The 20887-nt window shown below is 31.8% G+C and overlaps 3 protein-coding genes across 3 annotated transcripts in view; 2 read left to right on the forward strand and 1 right to left on the reverse strand.

Annotated features, from left to right (window-relative positions):
• The window catches only part of LOC125815441 (uncharacterized), a 426658-nt gene that overhangs the window by 224450 nt on the left and 181321 nt on the right, over positions 1-20887 (forward strand). The gene's annotated exons all lie outside the window — the stretch shown is intronic.
• LOC125815227 (glyceraldehyde-3-phosphate dehydrogenase, cytosolic) overlaps positions 1-20887 on the forward strand; it is a 613914-nt gene that overhangs the window by 4598 nt on the left and 588429 nt on the right. The gene's annotated exons all lie outside the window — the stretch shown is intronic.
• On the reverse strand, positions 12366-17762 carry LOC125815021 (ALBINO3-like protein 1, chloroplastic). Its single transcript, XM_049494436.1, has 11 exons — positions 17335-17762; positions 16415-16525; positions 16173-16247; positions 15956-16016; positions 15761-15834; positions 15392-15496; positions 14752-14862; positions 13830-13933; positions 13491-13682; positions 13109-13412; positions 12366-12861 (listed from the first exon to the last, which is right to left on the reverse strand). The coding sequence occupies exons 1-11, from the start codon at positions 17695-17697 to the stop codon at positions 12784-12786; spliced, it is 1578 nt and encodes a 525-aa protein (XP_049350393.1). The 5' UTR covers positions 17698-17762; the 3' UTR covers positions 12366-12783.

Below are 20887 nucleotides of genomic sequence, written 5' to 3' on the forward strand. Positions count from 1 at the left end.
GATATCATATTCTCCAAAAACCATGATATGGAATCACCATGTGATTTCATATCATGATTTGAGATATTTTAATACAATAATTGATCCATGAGTTTATATTTTGTTAAAACAACCCCACATTTATATCTACTAACCATTTGTTTCATATGTAAATAAAATTTATAATGACATCATTACTTTTTAAAATTTATTATTCTCACCAATATAAAATTTATTATCACTTTAAATTTGGTGAATATAAATGATAAAGTAGAAATTCATTTGGTGAATATAAATGAGAACAAAGGGAGTAATACTTTTTTTATTTTTCATAATAAAAAAAAACGTCTTAATCTTATGACTAAGCATAATATTGATAAAATACAATTTTCATTGGCGGTGCCGCACTTTCTTAATCTTAGTATTTGCAAAATGTTCGTTCACATGATTGAAGGATATCAAGTCCGATTGATTGAGGACTTAGGAAAATTTGATCAATTAGTTATTAATATTTAGTCAAGTGGACTAGTTATAATTTTTTTGATTAAATTTTATTAGAAGTGTTTTTGACTCAAACTTGTGGTAACTTTTTAAAATTTCGTTATTCAATAATATTTAACTATTGATTTTTCTTGTAAATAGTTAGAAGTTAGTGATGTTTGTTAATTTTTATCTTAGTGCATTTAACTTCTAAGTTAATATTTACTCACTAATGAATGTTTTTTTTCTACTTTATAGGTTATTTGTAAGAGTAGTTGAGAGATATGAACATATCAAGTACAATTTATGTTCAATTTTTTTTAATTAAATTAAAGTTAGATGAAACAATTATTTAACTGAAGAACAAATAACTTTGTAATCATTTATTATGCGATTTTATAATTTTTGTTTATTTGATAAGATTGAATAAACAATTGGGGTTATTTTAATAGTTTTACAAATTATGGGATTTTTATGTTTATGAGAAAATATACAACACAAAAATTCCATATCGCATGTCCAAACAAACCTTCAATTTCATCTCATGATTCCATATCATGATACCATATCATGATTTCATATCATGATATCATATCGCATGGCCAAACGGGCCCTAAGTTTCAATACAATACTTATATTAAGGCACGGATGTCTCAATGCCTTTAAAAACTAGGCATATGCCTTATGTCCCCAAAATCGAAGGGCTTAATTTTTTTAGTAATAATAAAATTATCTTAAGCATTTTTTTAAAAATAAAAAAAATAAAGAATGTTTTAATTTGTTTTGAAACATTAAAGAATGTTTCTTTTTTATGGATCAATTTTTAAATTTAACTTCCACATTATATGTTTAAGACCACAAGATTAAATATATATATATATATATATATTTAGTTTAAGATCATAAAAAAAAAAAAAAATTATTAAAAGAAAGAAATAACTTGAATCTCAGATATAAAAAAATAATTAAAATTTAGGCCCTTCAACTTATTTTTGGCTTTAGGCCACTAATTAGCTTGAGCCACCAAAGGAGATCATTTGTATAATTTCTTATTAGATAATTGTAAGGGGTAAAATTCGTGCTTGGTAAAGGAATCAAATTATGATACATGGCTGAATCCAAATCGAAGAGACGTTGGATTTTCTTACCTTGATCCGCGGGAGAATCATGAAGTAGCAATCCTCATCATGAATTGAGTCGGTATTGCCTCAATACAATCAAAATCCTCGGGAAAAAACATTTTTCAACTGTAGCACCCTTATAATGATCCTAGGGTAAGTCAATGATCATTGTCGAGTCTAGCATTGGTCTACCCTAATCATCCCTCGAGCTTAATGTCGGAGCTCAGTCACGTGCTACTAAAATATTTTCACAGTGTAGCATAAGCTTTGGCTAATAAAAGAGCCTTCTCAAAGAAGAGACCGACATGGATTACCTTTCTCCTAGAAGATGAGAAGTTTCATTTTAGGGTTATGATGAAATAGGGCATTCAGTGCCTTTTCTTCTCTTGTAATTTACATTCTTGTATTCGATCTTTATTTATTGGTTTAACCAAAAGGATTTTGATTGATCTTGCTTTACTTGTCTTTAACCCCTTTTTACTAATTTTATTGTTATCTACAACGACAATTGTTTCGATAAACTGTTTGTCATTTATGTGGGAATAGGCAATTATAGTAATATTTTGATATGCTGCTATAACTCTTTGTTGCACCCCAAAAAAACTTCCCCCGAAAAATTACTATCATGTCTGAGTCCAAACTTGATGATATGTTTGACGATATACCACACTCACCATAGTATCCCTCCACCCTTGATATGTTATAACCAATGAAATATAGGTGTTTACTGTCACACACTAAGCGTGACCGACACTCTATATCATTGTTGGCTCGAGCGTATCTATAACATGACATTGGATATGAACATACATCTAGACATGGGCAGAAGTATAGTTTAAAAATATTGGTAGAGTTAATATGAGTCGTGGAATTTAAATTGCCGTCAAATGACACTAAGACCCAAACTGAAACATAATCAGCTGACTATCTATGAAGCCTCTAAACATAATTGAGTACTATCTACTAGAACAAGACCCTGAATATACCATAACTATATAAACATAAAGTATGGAAAAGATGTAGACTAAGTCCCATGAAAATAGAGAGGGGCTCATTAATAGCAGAAGATATGAAACTTAGAGAGCGGCCTGATAACGAGTATGTATACCAATTCTTGCATCAGTAAAAAGATGCATTACCCTGACAAAAGGGACGTAAGTACATATGAAATAGTACTATATGTAAAATGATGGAATGAACCATAATATACATATAAGATTAATAGAAACAACTAACATAGTCATAATAGTAATATATGAAGGTTAAGAGATGAAGTCGTTTAAATTACCTTAAGGATACTTCTTTCATCATATTTTAGTTCATTATGAGCATCTAATAGTGTAAATGACATAAACCACCATATGAACGCATGCAGTCTAATCTTTGTTTGATCAGTTAAGTAATCACATACCTTGCTAGGTATGAGACTATGTGTTCATATCATATGGATCCATAACTTTCCCTTATTAGGTACATAAAAGGAGTCACCCGAATCAATGGTATGATTCTTGACCTACGTCGATAAACATAATTTCAGGTGTTTACCATTTAGATTTATGCCCTATCGGTTAAATATTTAACTCCATTAAGCTCATGTAATCATGGGCTAGCCCACATTCATAGGTTGTTAGCAGGATAAGGCGAAAAAGATATTGAATGAGTTTAAAGAGTATTTATCTAAGCTAAGCCTAGTTAATCCTAGAAGGCTCATATTCATAACATTCAAGGACCATATTTCATAAACTTCATTCATATCATCACGTCATGTGACTACAATTCATGTATCATAGTTTTACATTCAAGAGAAACATATATCATATCATAATATTTTAGTCAAGTAAACATATGATAGCATCATAAAATTTATATAGGGGAAAATCATAGTTCATGATTCTAGGGTTCATAAAATAATCTTTTTCAAGAATTCATCAAAAAATGATTAAAAAGCTATTAAAAAGTCATTATGAAACCATTAGACTTCATTTTCAAGATAGAACTATTACCCTAACTTTGGAGTTTCTTGAAGTTCTTTAGCGTAGAAATTTAGGAGTGAATGAGAGGGTTTAATTATGAAAAAATTAATTTCATACACGTTTAGGTCCATTTATATAGCTCCCCAATGATTTTTAGGATAAAAATACCTTAAAAAAGTAAAAATCGATAAATTTTTTGTTCGACTTCACATTAGCTTTGTGTCTCGAAATTGAACGATGAAATTTTGCTCAAGTAGATAGTGAGGTCCGCTTCATCCCCGTGACACGGACTTGGTCGCGGACCAACTGACCAGGTTGGCGTATCTATGGTAAACCAACCACAAATTATTACTTCGGACTTTTCATCGTCAAAGTACCCTTGGCACGTATTTTCCTTATATAAATTAAAATGATCCTAGGTTACACTTGGTACATATGTTTATATGTTGGCTATACGAATGACGAATGGTTGGTGACATTGGATAGAAGATTCATAAATCTTTAATTCCATAGGTCATGAGCCACTTATCTCTTCATAATCTTAGAGATATGGTAATTTGAAATTAACACTTGTATGAACTCATGTCGAAACTTAATTGGTAGGAAAACTTTGAACTTGACTTGGTGTTAGAGGTCTCTTATGACCCTAAACAACATCTGATACACTTCCCACATATAGAATGAAACTTAACAAGCATGTACAAGTAGGATATCACCTAGTTCAATTTGATACGCTCACGATGAATGATTCGAATCCTTAGCATAGAATTTGTGAAGTGTTACACTTATAAGGTCTGGAACACCCTAACGTACAAGAACAAGTGCGGGAGCAAGGACAAAATGAGAGCAAGAATGCGAGGACAACCCAACCTCTTCCCGTAAATCAGGACAAGTGAGACATTTAGGTGAGGAAACACCTCGATTACACAGAGACAAAAAAAGTCTAAGTCCTCATGTGTTTGTACTTAATGCAGATCTGAATAGTTCAGACTTTAAGTCATTAAGTGCATTATTTTTACATTAAGGTTTAATAACTTATTTGGTTCATTAAGATCTTGAATAAAGTCTTAATATCATTAAATATATTTTTTATGGATAGTTTTATCACCACTTTATTCACAATCATTGGTCATTATCACAACCACCATTACTATTGTCAACCACCATCATTGTTGCCAACCATCCAGTACCACCAACCACATCTACCAACCACCTTTGTTGTCAATCAATATTGTATATTGCTATCACACCTATAATATCCACTTATAATTCTACTCTGTCGCTGCCACTGCCACCACCATCACTATTGCCATCACATCCACCATCACTATTGTCAATTCTTACTACCAATCACCTCCAGCATCACAACTAGCACAACCACTAATTACCACCAACACATCGTCAACCACAATATATTCTCAGCCACCACTATCAACACTACCAACTACTAACACCATTATTAGATATTAACACCAACCATTAGGGGTGTTCACGGGTTGGTTTGGGTCGGTTTTTGGTCAAAACCAAAATCAAACCAACTTAATCGGTTATTATCAAAACCAAACCAAACCTAATATAATATATATTTATCGGTTTGGTTGTTATCGGTTTCGATTCGGTTTGGTTCGGTTATTCGGTTATTAACCATATACATAAAATTAAAAGAAATAATTTATTCAAAACGTGAAAAAAGTGACAATAATCCATTCAAAACGAAAAATAGTTAGAATGACTGACATTACAAAACTTTCGATTATTGAATTTACTATGAATAAAGCTTTAAAATTCACTAGTTTTGTCCTAAAAGGAAGAGACATTGACATTTTTAGTCCCACAAAGAATTGTCATAGGCACTCATATACATGAAACCAATAAGATAGATGTTCTTACCTTGGACATTTTTACTTTCATAAGTAAATTATAAATAAATTTTGAAGAATACATATATAAGATTTTAAAAATTGTTTATAAAATAGTATATTATGTATGTATAATAATAAAATTTATGTGTATTATTTATCGGTTTGGTTCGGTTATTTCTTCGGTTTTTTTCGAACAAAACCATAACCAAACCAAAGACTATCGTTTTTAAAAAAATCTAAAACCAAACCAAACCAAACCCTAAATAAAATCGGTTCATTTAATCGGTTTGGTTCGATTTTTCGGTTTGAATCATTTTTTATCCAAACCGTGAACACCCCTACCAACCATTATAGGAAAGTTTGCTCAAATATGCTATTTTCATGTCACTACCAAGTTTTAGTCCCCGTTTAAATAAGCTATGTGAAAATAGATTTGATTAGAACTTGATTGCAAAGTCTTAGCGGAAATCCTGAAGTTCAAATTAATAAACTCATGAAGATCAACAAGAGTTTAATACAAATTGTTTTGACAGATCACTAAGAGTTTCTTATGAATAAATTTGCCACAAGTCATGGATCACCAAGAATATATTTGTCCTAGCGAATTATTTCAAGTTTTTGATCGATAGACTTATCGGGAGTCTTAGCTAATCATTATGATTTATAGTACGAAATTCATCAAAACTTTGGAACAAACTATTCATAAACTATGGAAAATTTATATAATTCTTTTTAGTTACCATGATTTTAGTTAAGAGACATACCTAGAAATTTATTAGTTCTAATTTTAATTCTTTTTTATATCCATTTGTCATTATCTATAATGGTTCTTGAACTTGATAGGAATAAGGAGTGATCATAGACAACTTAGGGAAACAAAACGCCTAAGCACATGATAGATGTTGTTGATGTAAGATAAGGAGATAGAAACGTAAGCAGGATTCTAGGAACATGGACTTTTGGGCTTTCCTTCTACCAAGATTTTTGTACCATGTAACTTAGCAGCTCATCTTAGGCAACTTGGATTTTTTTTTTCACGTACTCCCTTCATTTCAAAATAAGTGATGTTATATATAATCAAGAAGATATTAATAATATTTTTTTAAAATTTTACCTTTATTTAAATAAGAGAAAGCTTACAAAACCAAGAAAACTATTAAGGAATTACATCTTTTCAAGATATTTATGAAGGGTAAATTGGTAAAAATATATTTTACGTAAGAATGAGTAATTTTCTTAAAGGATATGTGTAAGCTAAAAATATCACTTATTTTAAAACAAAGGAAGAATATAATTTTCAAGAGTATTGTGTTTTGAGTAAGGCCTCATTTGTTTGCACATAATGGATGTCTTAATCTGAATGGTTCTAACATTAGATCATTAAGTTAATTTGTTTTCATTAAGATTTCAGGCACTTAATGGGTCTGAATAGTTCTTAATCATTAAGATCTAGAACTGAGTTTTAATATCATTAAGAGGTATTCTTGTGTAGATAATATTCATCACCTTTCTATCCACAATCACGAGTCACCACCACTAACCATCTTTGTCATCACAACCATCACTATCACCACTAACCACCCTTGTCATCACAACCACCACCACCACCACCACCACTAGCACTAGCATCGTCTACCACCAACCATCAACGTTGTTAACTACTACTATCAAATGCTAACACACTTACCTCCTCCATCATTATGAGTATATCCATTTCCATCACCACCATCGTCTTTGTAGCAGCGGCCATCTCCACCACCACTATCAACCACAATCACCACTATAGTCAATTCCTGCTACTAATAAATTTCTTCATCACAACTAACACCACTGCCTACTACTACCATACGTTTTCGGTCACCACCACCTCCAGCACTCCTATCAGCCACTACCACCACTATAGTTAATCTCTACTACCAATCACCTCCATCATCATAACTAGCACCACTACCAACTATCAACACATTCTTCAACCACCACACATTCTTCAACGCAGACTATTAAAGTCAACAAACTTCATCATTACACCAGGTCCTCCGTGCAACTGCAGTCGTGATAATTGAGGATGATTTTTCAATATCTTGGTGTTTGAGAAAGAGTTCATGGTCTTTTAGTTTCTGAAATAGTTCTTCAAAGCTCAAGATTGTGTCTCGCGCTCTTATAGCGGCAGGGATCTCACGGTACCAAACTTGCTCTAATACCATAAAGAGATTCAAATTAAAGCAAACTTGAATGATCTTTATTAAATTGTGACATCAACTTAAATACAAGTAAATGTAACTAACTCGACTAATTTTAAGGAACTACTCTAACAACTTATAGATAGGCTTAGAATCAAATATTTAAACTAAATCTACTTCTAACAAACCAATAACTATTGATAGCTAAATTTACTCTAGATACTTATGAGAATATCTCAATATATACCTCTACATTCCAGACATATTCAAAGGATCTCTGACCCTTAGGGACTTTATCATATGTCTTTTCTAGGTCAATGAATGACATGTAAGGTATTTTTCTTGCTCCTATATTGTTCTAACAATTTTTTTACAAGATGAATGACTTTTGTAGTCGAACACCCGACATGAATTTGGATTGATTCTTAGAAATAGACACACCCCTCTTTATCTTTATTTGGATCACACTCTCTCAAACTTTTATTAGACGATTTAATAGCTTGATAATCATGTAATTAGTGCAATTCAAGATATCACCTTTGTCTTGTACAGTTGTACTACAGCCTCCATTTCTCTAACATCTTAGTCGTTACTCCCTCCGTTCCATTTTATATGTCACATTTTTACTTTGCACTTGCATTAAGAAATAATGTAATTTTACCCTTCTACCCTTATTTAATTTTTTTGGAACTCAAGTTTTCAATCAATGAATATGAATTAATTTATTTTGATTAATTAATTTAACCAATGAACATGAATCATTTACTTAGCTTTTCTAAGTTAGTCAAATGTATATTTTCAAGGCTAATAACTCACTAGGGTAAAAAAGGAACAATATGATAATTTATGCATTGATTTTATGAAATAACAAGTATTATGGACCAACTATTTATAGAAAGGGATGACATATAAAATGGGACGGAGGGAGTACCATTTTTTAAGAAGTCGTTCAAACTTTTTTACATTTTCCTATGCATATTAATGATCTTTTAGAAAGAAAAAAAAAATAACCCACTTTAATTAATCAAACCCTTTAAAATCACTTAAAACGGAATGGAGGGAGTATAATTTTATGAGTGAACCATTATTTTACTAAGTCCTTTTCAATCTTGTTATTATTTTTTTTTAATCTGGTTAAAATAATTTCCTATAGTTGTATCTCGTCTAATCTTCATCTTGGTGATTATTGTCTCTTGAAACCAATCTGACTAAATCACATGTGAGTTTAAACCAAGTTGTTACCACCATATAATCTTCTTCTGTTTTTGTTTTTTTACTACATGTTCAGTATCCATAATTGAGTCCGATTAAATTTAGATTTGTCATGAAAAGTTCAAATATTAGGGATAAAGCACTAGCTCCCTAACAAAGGTGACCCGGTATCAGGGGGACTCGAATCCGATCGAAAAATTTGATTAAGATTTAAGAATGAGGAATATTTTATCACTCCACCATAATTAATATCAGTACCAACATATAACCATATGAAAAAAATTAAAAGATTTGGTGAATAACATCATCATGACCTAGATTTCACGTGGCACAAAGTGAAAATCGTATCCCAAAAATTATATTCCACAATTTATAAGATTTTATAGTACAATTTTTCTCTAAATTGTTTTTCCTCAAAAGCCATAACCATTGCTTTTGTCAAATAAAATTCAAAAAATGAGACAATTTTAGAAGGAGAGAAATTCGTAAGAAATATTTTTGAACACAATGATGGACCACTCTTTAATAATCTAAAGAATATTTTTACACATATTCTCCTTCTACAATTGCCTTTGACCTAATATCATTTTGACTACTTTCCTATTTTAGACATTTAAGTATTTTAATTGGATTGTTTTCTAATTTTCTCCTCTTTCTAATATAATAATAGCACTCTAGTTTAGATGGAGATTGAGTCATATTCAGTACCAATAATTGTGACCTTTATCCATATACAATAATACTACTATAGGATATAATTATAAAATCACTTGAATAAACAAAGTAGGAATCTTTTGTACTTACGTCAATATTCTTTTCCTTTTTCTTTTTTTTATTCGGGGTTCAGAGTCCATATTAGAGCCTCTGCTAAATCTTAATCGAGCATTCCAAGGTCCATTCGAGGATGGCACTCTCACTAAGATTTTCTTCATACACATAGCTCGAACCTGAGACCTCTAATTAAAGAGTGAATTAGTCTCAACATTGCACTACAATCTACGTTGGTTACGTGAATGTTCTTCCTTGCAAGAAGTTGTCTATATTTTTTATTGTAACATTAACAACCCAATTCAGATTCTCTCAAATCAACATTTTTAAATTCATATTTAATTTTCTATAAAAACAATAATTTAATCTAAGGGTATGTCACAATAGAAACTGAAAGAAAGAATTTAATTTTTATGTTAATACATAAATAACGTTAAAATAATCGGTTATAATATTTTTGAAACTTATGATTAATATTTACGTGGTTATAAAAGTTTAAATGGGAAGCATAAATTAAAGTTAGTTATTTCATATTTTTGGAACTAGAACGAAGAAAAATGGGTCACATAAATTGTACTTCCCGAATCCGAAAATGAACTTAAAAAAAGAGGAAAAATAATATCAGAGCCAGGTTTCGATCCTGGGACCTGTGGGTTATGGGCCCACCACGCTTCCGCTGCGCCACTCTGATGCTGTTGTTACTTGAAATGCACAAAATACACATAAAGATAATATTTCACATTTAAAAGGGATTAAAGTGTAACATTTACAAAACAATGAGGGTCGAACGTGAAAACACACTCAGCGAAAAGTTAAAAACACGTAAATTTTTGGATTTTATTATTTTCATTCTTTAAATATGATAAATTTGATAGTTTGAGAAATGATTATAGTTATTAATAAAGGTAAATTAGAAACTAAGTAATAAATTAACTCTTAAATTTCTAAAGTAAACAAATAAAATAGACATTTAATTTTTAATCCATTAGACGAAGTATCCTTTGACGTCAATTTAGGCTTCTTTAAAATCCGTCAACTTCCCTTAAATATTTCTAATTAAATATTTAATTTAATGCATCATGACATAAACAAAACTTAAAGCAAACATTTAAAAGCATTAAATGAAGGGAATCTTACTAATTTACCCTTTTAACTCTTTTTAATGTACTAATTTATGTGTCTTATTAATCAATATCAAAATTAACACACACACACACATATATATATATATATATATATATATATATATATATATATTGTTGAGGGGCAAATAGGAAAACTTTATCTTGGTTTTGCAAATTGACAACTAATTTGAAATAGATAATCTTAATTTAAATGTTATAAATTTAATTTAACACTGTTATATTTTAAAATATTCGCGCAACGCACGGGCACGAATACTAGTTTTAGTAATATAAGACATAGGGAATACTCCATTTCATTTTAAGTGATTTTTAAGGGTTTAACCACCCATTAAAACAGTCGCATAATAATATTAATTAAGCAAATTGATCTTTTTAAGGCATTAAAAGAGGTAATTAGGAAGGCATAAAACATCGAAATGCTGGAGATTGTGAAACACACAAGCATGCTGATAGGTTATTATAAAAGTAGAGTGATATATTCTCTTTTAAAACAAATAATACCACAGATTATCAAACTAATTAAAGAAATAAGATTAGCTTATGTAATCATTTATGTTATTTTAATTACTACTTGTAATGTTTCGAACCTTGCAAAGCAAGCCCTTCTTCCCATTAAATATATAAAACCAGGTTGCGTGTGTACTTTTAACTTCCATATATACAATTACGTAAATCAAGAGGGTTCTAATATATATATATATTCTTGTCCCACAAGTTAAAGCAAGGACCACCCACAAATAAAGTTGTGAGCATTCGAAGGAATAGAATGTCCCTTTGTTTCTATTTGTCTGATCTATTTGGAGTTGATACGAAATTTAAGAAAATAAAAAAATTATAAATCTTGTAGACTTGAATTAAAGAAATATTAATGTATTAAAATGTCCTTTAATTTAGTAGTCTTAGACATATTATTGAAAAGTTGAAATTAAAAAATTGTTAAACGAACTAAAAGGGAAAAGTGTGTCAAACAAATGAAACGAAGGAAGTTATTAAGATAGTCAAGTCAGTCGTTGACTTAATTTCTTGGGTAACAATGATTCTTTGAAATCAAATCAGTATTTCTTTTCGGTATCTTTGATTAACTAATTTGGTATTTATTTTTATGAACCAATGAAATATTAAGATTTGATAGGTAACAAATTGTAGAAACTTTCTTTCCTAGCCTCAAATTAAAGTATATTTTAGAAATGGAACCTTTTCTTTATATATTATATGTATGCAAAATTGTCTATTTAATCAAATACTTGGATTACAAATCAAGTTTAAATGTGTGCATACATCACATTATTAAGGAAGCTTGCATTGGAGCAATCATTGACTCGTTGTAATAATATCATTTAAATATGCATTCAAGTTATAAACATCGCCACTTAAAAAATTTCTACACAAGCAAGTCGACTATATCTGAATAACATGTAACATGTCTTATTTTCGATATAACAATTTTTTAAATTCTACAGAAGCATATGTACACGCCAAGTCATGACATGTTGTGTTACAATTTTACAGGATTTTTATAGAGGAAATGGTCTTCCTTTGAGCTCATAGCCCAAATTCTGGAACCATAAGCTTTCTGATAAATATATTTCTAATAATAAAACATCAATAACAAGAAAAAAATAAAAAAATAATTCAAGTTGTATGGTAGATGCAGAAAATTTGCTCATATCACTTTCCTTCCAAATTAAGGAAAAACCGCCGCCATACACATGAGGTACTAATTTGACAGAATATAACACTGTTGTACAAGAATTCTACTTCATTGGTATATGCTAAGTATATTAATATCAAACCAGTGACGCTAATCCTTTTGAGACGCTAAAGCAGATTCTTTACACTACTTAGTATTTATCCAGCTATGCTTGTAAAAGAATCAGTAGCAATTACCATTTCTTCGTTCTCTTTAACATCATAATTTACAACTATGCAGCCTCCAAGGGTGAACTCACCAGGTCCTCCAAGCTCGTGAACCCAACATTTGCATCAGGTTTCTGATGCACTACAGCAGATTCAAGTGGCCTTACTATGGGTGTATAATGTTATAGCATTTTGTTTTAAGTTGCTTACTCGCTTCGGTCTTCTTGTGCTTCTTCAAGTGGAAGTTTGTTATCTGTAGCTCTGGTAGAAGTAACAGTCTCGCCCTGAAAGTAGGAATGAAAATCTATAGTTAGGCTTTGGTCGATTAACAATATCTATGTCTTATGTTCACCTGCACAGAAGCAATATAACTTCCAATATTTGACTTCCCAAGAGGAAAATAGAAGTCAATGAGAACCTAAAGATTTCGGGTGAACAGCAAATGTGACAATAACAATGATCTTTTGATGCGAGTGATATCTGTCCACATATACTGAAATTCAGCTTTGAACCAAAAGATGCTAACTTTACCGTCTTTATTCTGTCAGAAACATGCTGATCCTCTACATGGCTGTGATCATCTGAAATTTTACCAGTCTGACTTCTTTCAACTTCCGAAGAAATACTATCACCATTTACAACACGATAATTTTCAGAAGTGGAAGTGTTGCGACTCGGAGATGTAGAATCAACATTAATAGAGTCAATTTCATTCCCATTTTCTAACTCAACTGACTTGTCTTCTTTTCTATAATTAGCTGCTACCTCTGCTCTCCTCCTCTCCTCCTCCTTCTGTTGTCGTTTTCTTGCTTCTTGTTCCTTTAACTGTTTAAACCTGGAAAAAAAAAAAAGGAATCACAATAAAGTCCTAACCACGAACTTCTCACCTCCAAACAAGGTCTAGACATCTAACCTTTCACCCTGGCGGGACTTATCTGAAGTAGGATTTCCATCTTTCTTTCTAGCTATTGTTGCTTCAGAGACTAATTTCTGAATTTGAGGTTGCTCTTTCCTAGGTGTATCATCTTTCAAGGTTGGAACTTTTGCACCTCCAAACTTCTGAAGCCATACTTGTTGGCTGGTGCTAAGTATGTTATTTGTTAACCTTCATAAGATGGTAAACAATTCTGAGAGGTTATTGATCATAGGAGAACAATAGTGGTCAATAAATTGGATAATAAAGAGTATAAAAGAAAACGAAAATCAGAGGAATGAACCGATATTTCCAAACTAGTAATAGAGAAGTGCTTACCAATATAGGCTCAGACCAGAAGGAACTGACAGTGAAAAGTAACCAAGCATTAGAGGGAGAAACTTAGTTATCGCTTGAGAGTTCTTCACATTTGGATCATCACTCTGGAAATTCATTAAAAAGGAATTAGAAACTAAACAGGAAAAAAAAACAAAAAATAAGATGAAAATGATTTAGAAGATAACTGCTATAAAGTCACATTCACTTCTTCGTAACAGACTAACCAACTATGGACTGGCCAACAGATTGAACAGAATCACGAGTCAGAATGGATAAGTTAACCAGACAATTCACTTAGCAATAACAACTAAATTCAGTTTCCAGTAGAGGGGGGTGAAATTAGAGATATGAACCACAAAGAACTGAGCACAGAACACCATCTATATGTCAAGGTTACAATACAAAGATAAAACACCATTAGTACTTTCTTCATCGGATATTCTAACTTTGGGAACCAACAACATGCCCAACATTTGGATGGGCAGCAAGTGAATAATATTCACAATACATACACCAGAATTCCAATTATCAGGACCCTGATGTAGAATCGATTCAGTGAACCAACCATCTCTAAGATGGTCCAATAGTATTACGACAAAAAGTCAAAAGGTTGGATATACAGGAACCTGACTCAACTTATGAGCTTAGTCATTTACCGTCTAGTGATATTGAATACAATAGTTGACACAAGGAACAAGATGGCAAATGAACCGTGTATCTAACAACTGGAATTGAATACTTGAACACAGGGTACAAGATGGTACATTTACCGTGTACAGTATAGGTAACCCAGAATAACCAAACAAAATAAGGAAAACAACAAGAGACACAAAGCAATAGAGTTAAAGGAAATCATCATAAATGCAGATAAAGAGAGGTTATCGTGCATAAAAGGAGACTGGAAATGGTTTCATTGACCAACCTGTTGAGATGGTTGCATGATTTGAATAGAGATGTACTGGGAGACAACCAACAATACAGGCAAGACAAGATATGCAAAAGTATCTGACCAACCAAGCGGAGGATGACCATCCTGTAAAATCCAACGATAAGAATCAGTGCTAATGCATTCTTCAAGGTGAAGCAACTACAGAAATTTGACAGCATTCATCAACTAATAAACTGAACTGCGAGATTTTTTTGTTCCAGATTATTTATTACTACAAACTTCATCCTTCTAATGCAGTATGCTTCCTTAATCAGAGACAGCCTCACTTGCTGAGTTACTCAAATAAGACATGGCATGCCACCTTTATACAGCTAGTAGAAGGGACAAAATCTGATGGGTTGTGAGTCACACCCCTAGAGAAACTCATATTTTATATGCATCTAAAAAATAAATGGAGCATAGAAGAGCCATATAATGAAACAAATCCTTATATTGCAGACACCATAACCCAAAAAGGAGAAGAAAGAGAAAGGACAAGTTAAATAAACAAAACAGGCAATGCTACAACAATAAAATGTTGATGAAGTTTTAAAGCTAAAATTCACACACACACACCCAAAAAGAGAACGAACGAAAGAAATGAGGAAAGGCAGGACAGCAGCATATGACTCACTACGAAAGGGAAAAGCCAAGAGGTGCCACTTCCAGTTTGTCGGGCAGCAACTGTTGTTGGACCAGCTAGCGAGGGTATCCAGAAGAAGCCTTCTGTCAGAAGTCCCTTAATGTATTAACAAATAAAAATAAAAAATTAAGTATTAGAAATGCTTGAATGAAACTGTAGAAATCGAAAGAGTTTGCTAAAGTGTATAAAAGGGTGAAATTTCCAGCAGTGGTAGTTTGCTTTCCACTTACCAAATTTTTTTCCGTTCTCATTTGAGAATCAAAAGATTCAACACTGTCTCCTTTTTTAGCAAGTGTTATTCAAGTTAAAAAGCTTATGGAGAGAATGGGTGAACAAGTAAAAAAAAAATGGCAGCTTTACCTCATTTGCCACATTTGAGAGGGCTCTGTAAAGACCAATCCATATAGGTATAGTGGCAAGAGTCGGCAGACATCCTGGGGTAGATGATAGAAATGATTTAAAAAACAATTATTATATTTCCATGAGTAAGGATGAAAAACCAGAATTATCAACCTTAAAAAGCTTTGGCATTGAAAAAGAAAGTACATATGAGACCTGCCAGTGGATTCACGCCAGCTAGTTTATAAAGTCGAGCAGTTTCAAGTTGAATCCTCTCCTAAAATAGATGTATATAAGAAGTTAAAGCAATTAAAGCAAAGATTACACTCTGGACAAATATAAGAAAATACCACAGCATAACTTAAGCATGTACATCCTCCGGTAATCTACTGACTAACGGTGAAAAATATATGAAGCTTGGGTCCAAATTAACCTGGTCTCCAGCATATCGTTCCTGAATAGCCTTTATTTGTGGTGCCATAGATCGCATTGCCAGTGATGATTCTACCTAAGAATGATTCTCAGAAGAAAGTAAGTCATCTTAAGCCTTCATAAGCAAGAATATAATTTGTGCTTTGTAAAGCTCAATTGGCTTCTTCCGAAATACTATCTGCTACACAGAAATACGAAAATAAGGAATATTGTAAAGTAGAGACATGAGAGTAGACCACTGACCTGTTTTTTGGTTAGAGGAAAAGTTGCAGCTTTTACTAGTATTGTTAGTAGAATGATTGCGAAACCATAAGAATATGGCACATGTAAAGTTGAGAGCCCATCCTTCAGAACCTGGACATAGCACAACCACTTGCTTAATTTTTCTCTCTTTTCTTTTCCTTTGATGTGTGTAACATATGAATGTGAGATAATAGAATTTAGCTTTGGATCAACCCATATATTAAAGTTGGATAATTATGCTATGCTATCTCTCCAACACTGAGCAGAAGGATGTCACATTTAGGCTGAAAAGTATTTCTCATTCCATTTGATAGCAGCATGAAACATTTTTTTTCCTTCTTACTACATCTTCTAATCCCAATCATACCACCAAATGAAGCAACTAATAGATCAGACAAGTTCCAGGATACCAAATAAAGAAACCACCTTTAACAACCTCATTCCTTAAAGATGAACAGAAATATAGCCATATACACAATTCTTAACTGCTAAATATTACATTTTGAAACACACTTACATCCTTCCATAAAATTGCAACCGAAACCCAACTATCAATACAAAATTCAAAATTCAATCAATCAACAACACGACAATCCCAAAACAGTTGGGAGTATGCTATATGAAACTTTAGTATTCGTTCAACTCTACTCGAGTCTCAAGTCAATCTCACTCCAACACTATGACAGTTTCTGCAAAACTTAAGGCTACTTGAATCAATAAAATCCACAAGGGCACCTTCCAAACACAGTATGACAATAACAACTAACCCTTAATTACAATAGTCTATACACTAGTTTCTCTAATACAGCTAACCCAAAAGCCCCTTAAGTAAAGCTTTCAGCTCACAAAAAAAGCAAAAAGAATTGAAAGCAAAGGAACATCATAACATGGTAAAAAACAAAACTTTAAGATTAACAAACCTTCAAAACAGTCTCCATTCCATTAGTAATACCAGAAAGCCAATCACTATTTTGTTTAACACTTTCAGTAGTGTCAACAACAGTATCAGCAGAACCTGAAACAGCAGCATCAGCAACTGTATACAAAAACCCTTCAGCCCGAGTAAACAAATCCTTGAAAAGCAACTCTGCAGTTTCCGGGTCAGGAAATGGATCCTGCCCCAACCCGAATCGAGCTACTCCAAGCATACCCCTTGAAAAGGGTTTGTTAAGTGGAAGATTTCCAAAGTGGGTTCGATGGAAAACTGGGTTTAGGGTTTTTGTTCGGTCTACAAATGGAGATAATATTGAATTGGGTCCAAGAGAAGGGAACAAAGTTGCCATTTTCGCTAACAAAGTTTCAGGTTCTTGTAAACCCTTGAAGATATAGATGAGTGGGGATTTTAGAAAGAGCTGATTTTTAATTATGGGTTTTGACAAGTCCTAAATTTTTCATAATTTTAAGTCAGAAAGTAAGAAAAAGAAAAGATCTTTTGAATATTTGAAAAGAAAATATATCGTGGGAAAAATGTTAAATATGAAAAGATAAAAAGAGTCAAATCTTTTTTTATATCCAACAATCATGGACTTGTGGAGGATCTTTTTGTTTGCTCTTGTTTTTTCTAAATCGAAATGATAAAATGGCGGTGAATTCAGAATTTTAATTAAGTAAATTTTAAAAATAAAAATATAGTGTTTGAGATTTGAATTTAAAAGTCTTAAGAAAAAATTTGAACTTTTTAAACTAATAAGTCAATCTTTAATTGTATATTAGGAGATTCAAAATCTTTATATATAGATAAAATATTAAAAAGCATCTTATATATTGTGTAATTTTTTACCGAATCTCTTATAAGTCGTAACTCCCTAAATCCGCCCTGATTGATTAATATTAGTTTATGATGATAAAACGGCATAATACATATATGCACCATTTAATTTGGTCTTAGCTACATACAGTAGCGGACCCAAGATTATCATTAAGGGATATTGTCAATGGTCATTGGTTGATTAATAGTAGTTTATGATAATAAAACGACATAATACATATATGCACCATTTAATTTGGTCTCAGCTACAATAGTAGTTTATGATAATAAAACGGCATAATACATATATGCACCAGTTAACTAGAACACACGACCTCAAGGAATTTTCACAATAACTTAACCACTATACTAAACTTTTAACTTGTATCAAGAGGTGTCAACACTTGTATATATACTTATTAAGTAATAATTTGACCATATACAATGTAATTTTCCGACGAAAGGGTGTCAGTAGTGAGTCCGCCCCTGATCACATAGAACGTCATATAGGACACGTGTGTCTACTTGTTCAATTTTGTACAAATTTAAATGTTTATTTATACATATTCAAAGTTAAAGAATATAAATATGAATTGAGGTCAAATTAAGTCGTACATTAGCGTAATAAAATTGTTTATAAGCAATCTCAAGACTTGCAACAATTGCTATATTTTCATGAATTTTGTTTTCTCATCCAATTGTGTGTTTTCTTGGTAGTTATTTTTGCACAAAAACTAGCAAGTGATGTATCCGGTTAGTTAAGGATGGAACACCAATTTATCATTCATTCTATACCGGGGCGGACCCATATAGGCCTTTTTGGGTGCTCGAGCACCCATTAACCTTGTATCGAAGTATGTATATTTATATAGAACTTAAGAGAGAAAACAGTCTAAAACCTCCTCAATCTATATTCGAAATCTCAATTACACACTCCAACTTCACGGGTGTCCTATCACCTCCTGAACATTTTAAAAGTGAAATATATACTCTTTAAAAAGTCATACCCAGATTTGTATTGAGCGGTGATATGCACGTTCCTGCCATATCGCATCACCTTTTTTAATATAAAAAAAAATTAATTCTTTTTCTTTATTCTACAGCCATAGCATCATCAACCTAGTGCTAAATTATTTTTCACGAGTTTTCTTCTAAATTCATCTCAATTCAAATAATCGTTGATTCAACCCTCAAATTCTCTATTTTTGCATAATCTTCTGCTTTTTTCACTTTTGATTGATGAAATTTTCATCTAAAATCATTAACAATTCAATGCCCAAAAATTCCTTTTTATCAAATTTAGGGTTTAAGTTTTTAGCTATAGTTAGTTTAGTTGAAAAATGAAGATTTAGTATGATTTTTGTATAATATAATGTTCATTGTAGATTTGATAACCAAAATCTTTTTAGATCTGAAAAAAAAAAAAAAAGGATAAAGAATGCATCTAACTTGTAAATTTTGTGTTTGAGCTTGAATTTGCATCTCCTGGAGCTATGAAAACAGAGTATGTGGTGATGGTGATTTAAGTGGTGGTTTACATCGGAACTGATTGTTGATGAGTTTGTTCTCACATTGTGGAATAACAGAGATTATTTTCGGTGGATTTTTAGTAGAGCTACTGTGAGAAGTGTGTGATTCGAAAATGAGAGGGAACTTAGTGATGGAAGAACTATATGGTAGAGACCTGATAGTAGACGAGCCAAGCAGAGGCGTATCTAGAGGGGTTCCGTGGGTTCACGTGAACACATGCTCCCCTCTCTAGATTATATATAATAGCGTTATATTTATAAAAAAAAATTAATATAGAGGTGTGAACCCACATTAAAAGTAACATATAATAATATGATGAACATTTGGTGCACCTCTTTAAGAAAATATAAAAATTTAAATCTAATTATATCTATCTTATTTTTGTGTAACATTGAAAATTCCTAAAAAAAATTAGCACGGTATAATTTTTATAATTAAATCAAATGTGTATATTAAAATTTAAAACTAGTAGTATTATATATGTTGGACCTATAATTTTTAAAGTTTAAAGGTTTAGTGTTAAGTACATAAAGGTTAAACCGATCAAATTTATATCTTAAATGCATCTTTTCGTAATAATGCGCCCATCCTTACGAAATCCTGAATACGCCTCTGGAGCCAAGCTCACCTGGTGAATCAAAGAAGTCATCACCGCCGATTTATTGTCGGTCTGTTAAAGAAAAAGAAGAATGAAGAAAAAACGAAAAAAGTAACAAATAAATAAAAGGAAACATAAAAGTTTTTTTAAAAAAGCAAAATAAGAAAATAAGGAAAATATTAAAGTTTTAATTAGTTTTTTTGTCTTTCACTCTCTTTGAGAGAATGAACTACATCTTCTTTGCCACCTCAGTATTCAGAAAGCAAATAATTTCGCTTTAAAATAATTTAAGGGGGTGATAGGGCTCTCGTGAAATATAAGTGTGTAGTTGAGATTTCAGATATAGATTGGAAAGGTTTTAAACCATTTTCTCGAACCTAAGAGGGATAGTATAAAATTTAAACAATGAACACCCATATATCAAAAGGTTCTATATTGGTGTAGTGGTTATTTGAGGGTTGTTAAGGTTTTGATAGCTTTTGTATCTGGGTTCGTTTCCTGGTCCTGGTCATTACATGGTTGATTTTTTTTATTCTCTCTTTCTCTATATATATATAAAATGATGTTGAATGCTCTTTGCCGTATTTTGTATGTTTAC

This window comes from Solanum verrucosum, unplaced genomic scaffold (genome assembly GCF_900185275.1).
Source record: "Solanum verrucosum unplaced genomic scaffold, falcon-dt-bn FXZP01000085.1, whole genome shotgun sequence".
Taxonomy (NCBI): domain Eukaryota; kingdom Viridiplantae; phylum Streptophyta; class Magnoliopsida; order Solanales; family Solanaceae; genus Solanum; species Solanum verrucosum.

Coding starts and splice junctions, on each gene's coding strand:
- LOC125815021 (XM_049494436.1), bottom strand. CDS start 17,697: ATGGCAACTTTGTTCCCTTCTCTTGGACCCAATTCAATATTATCTCCA. Junction 15,835..15,955: donor TGGCGTGAATCCACTGGCAG/GTCTCATATGTA, acceptor CATCTACCCCAG/GATGTCTGCCGACTCTTGCC. Junction 13,934..14,751: donor TCATGCAACCATCTCAACAG/GTTGGTCAATGA, acceptor ATGAATTTCCAG/AGTGATGATCCAAATGTGAA.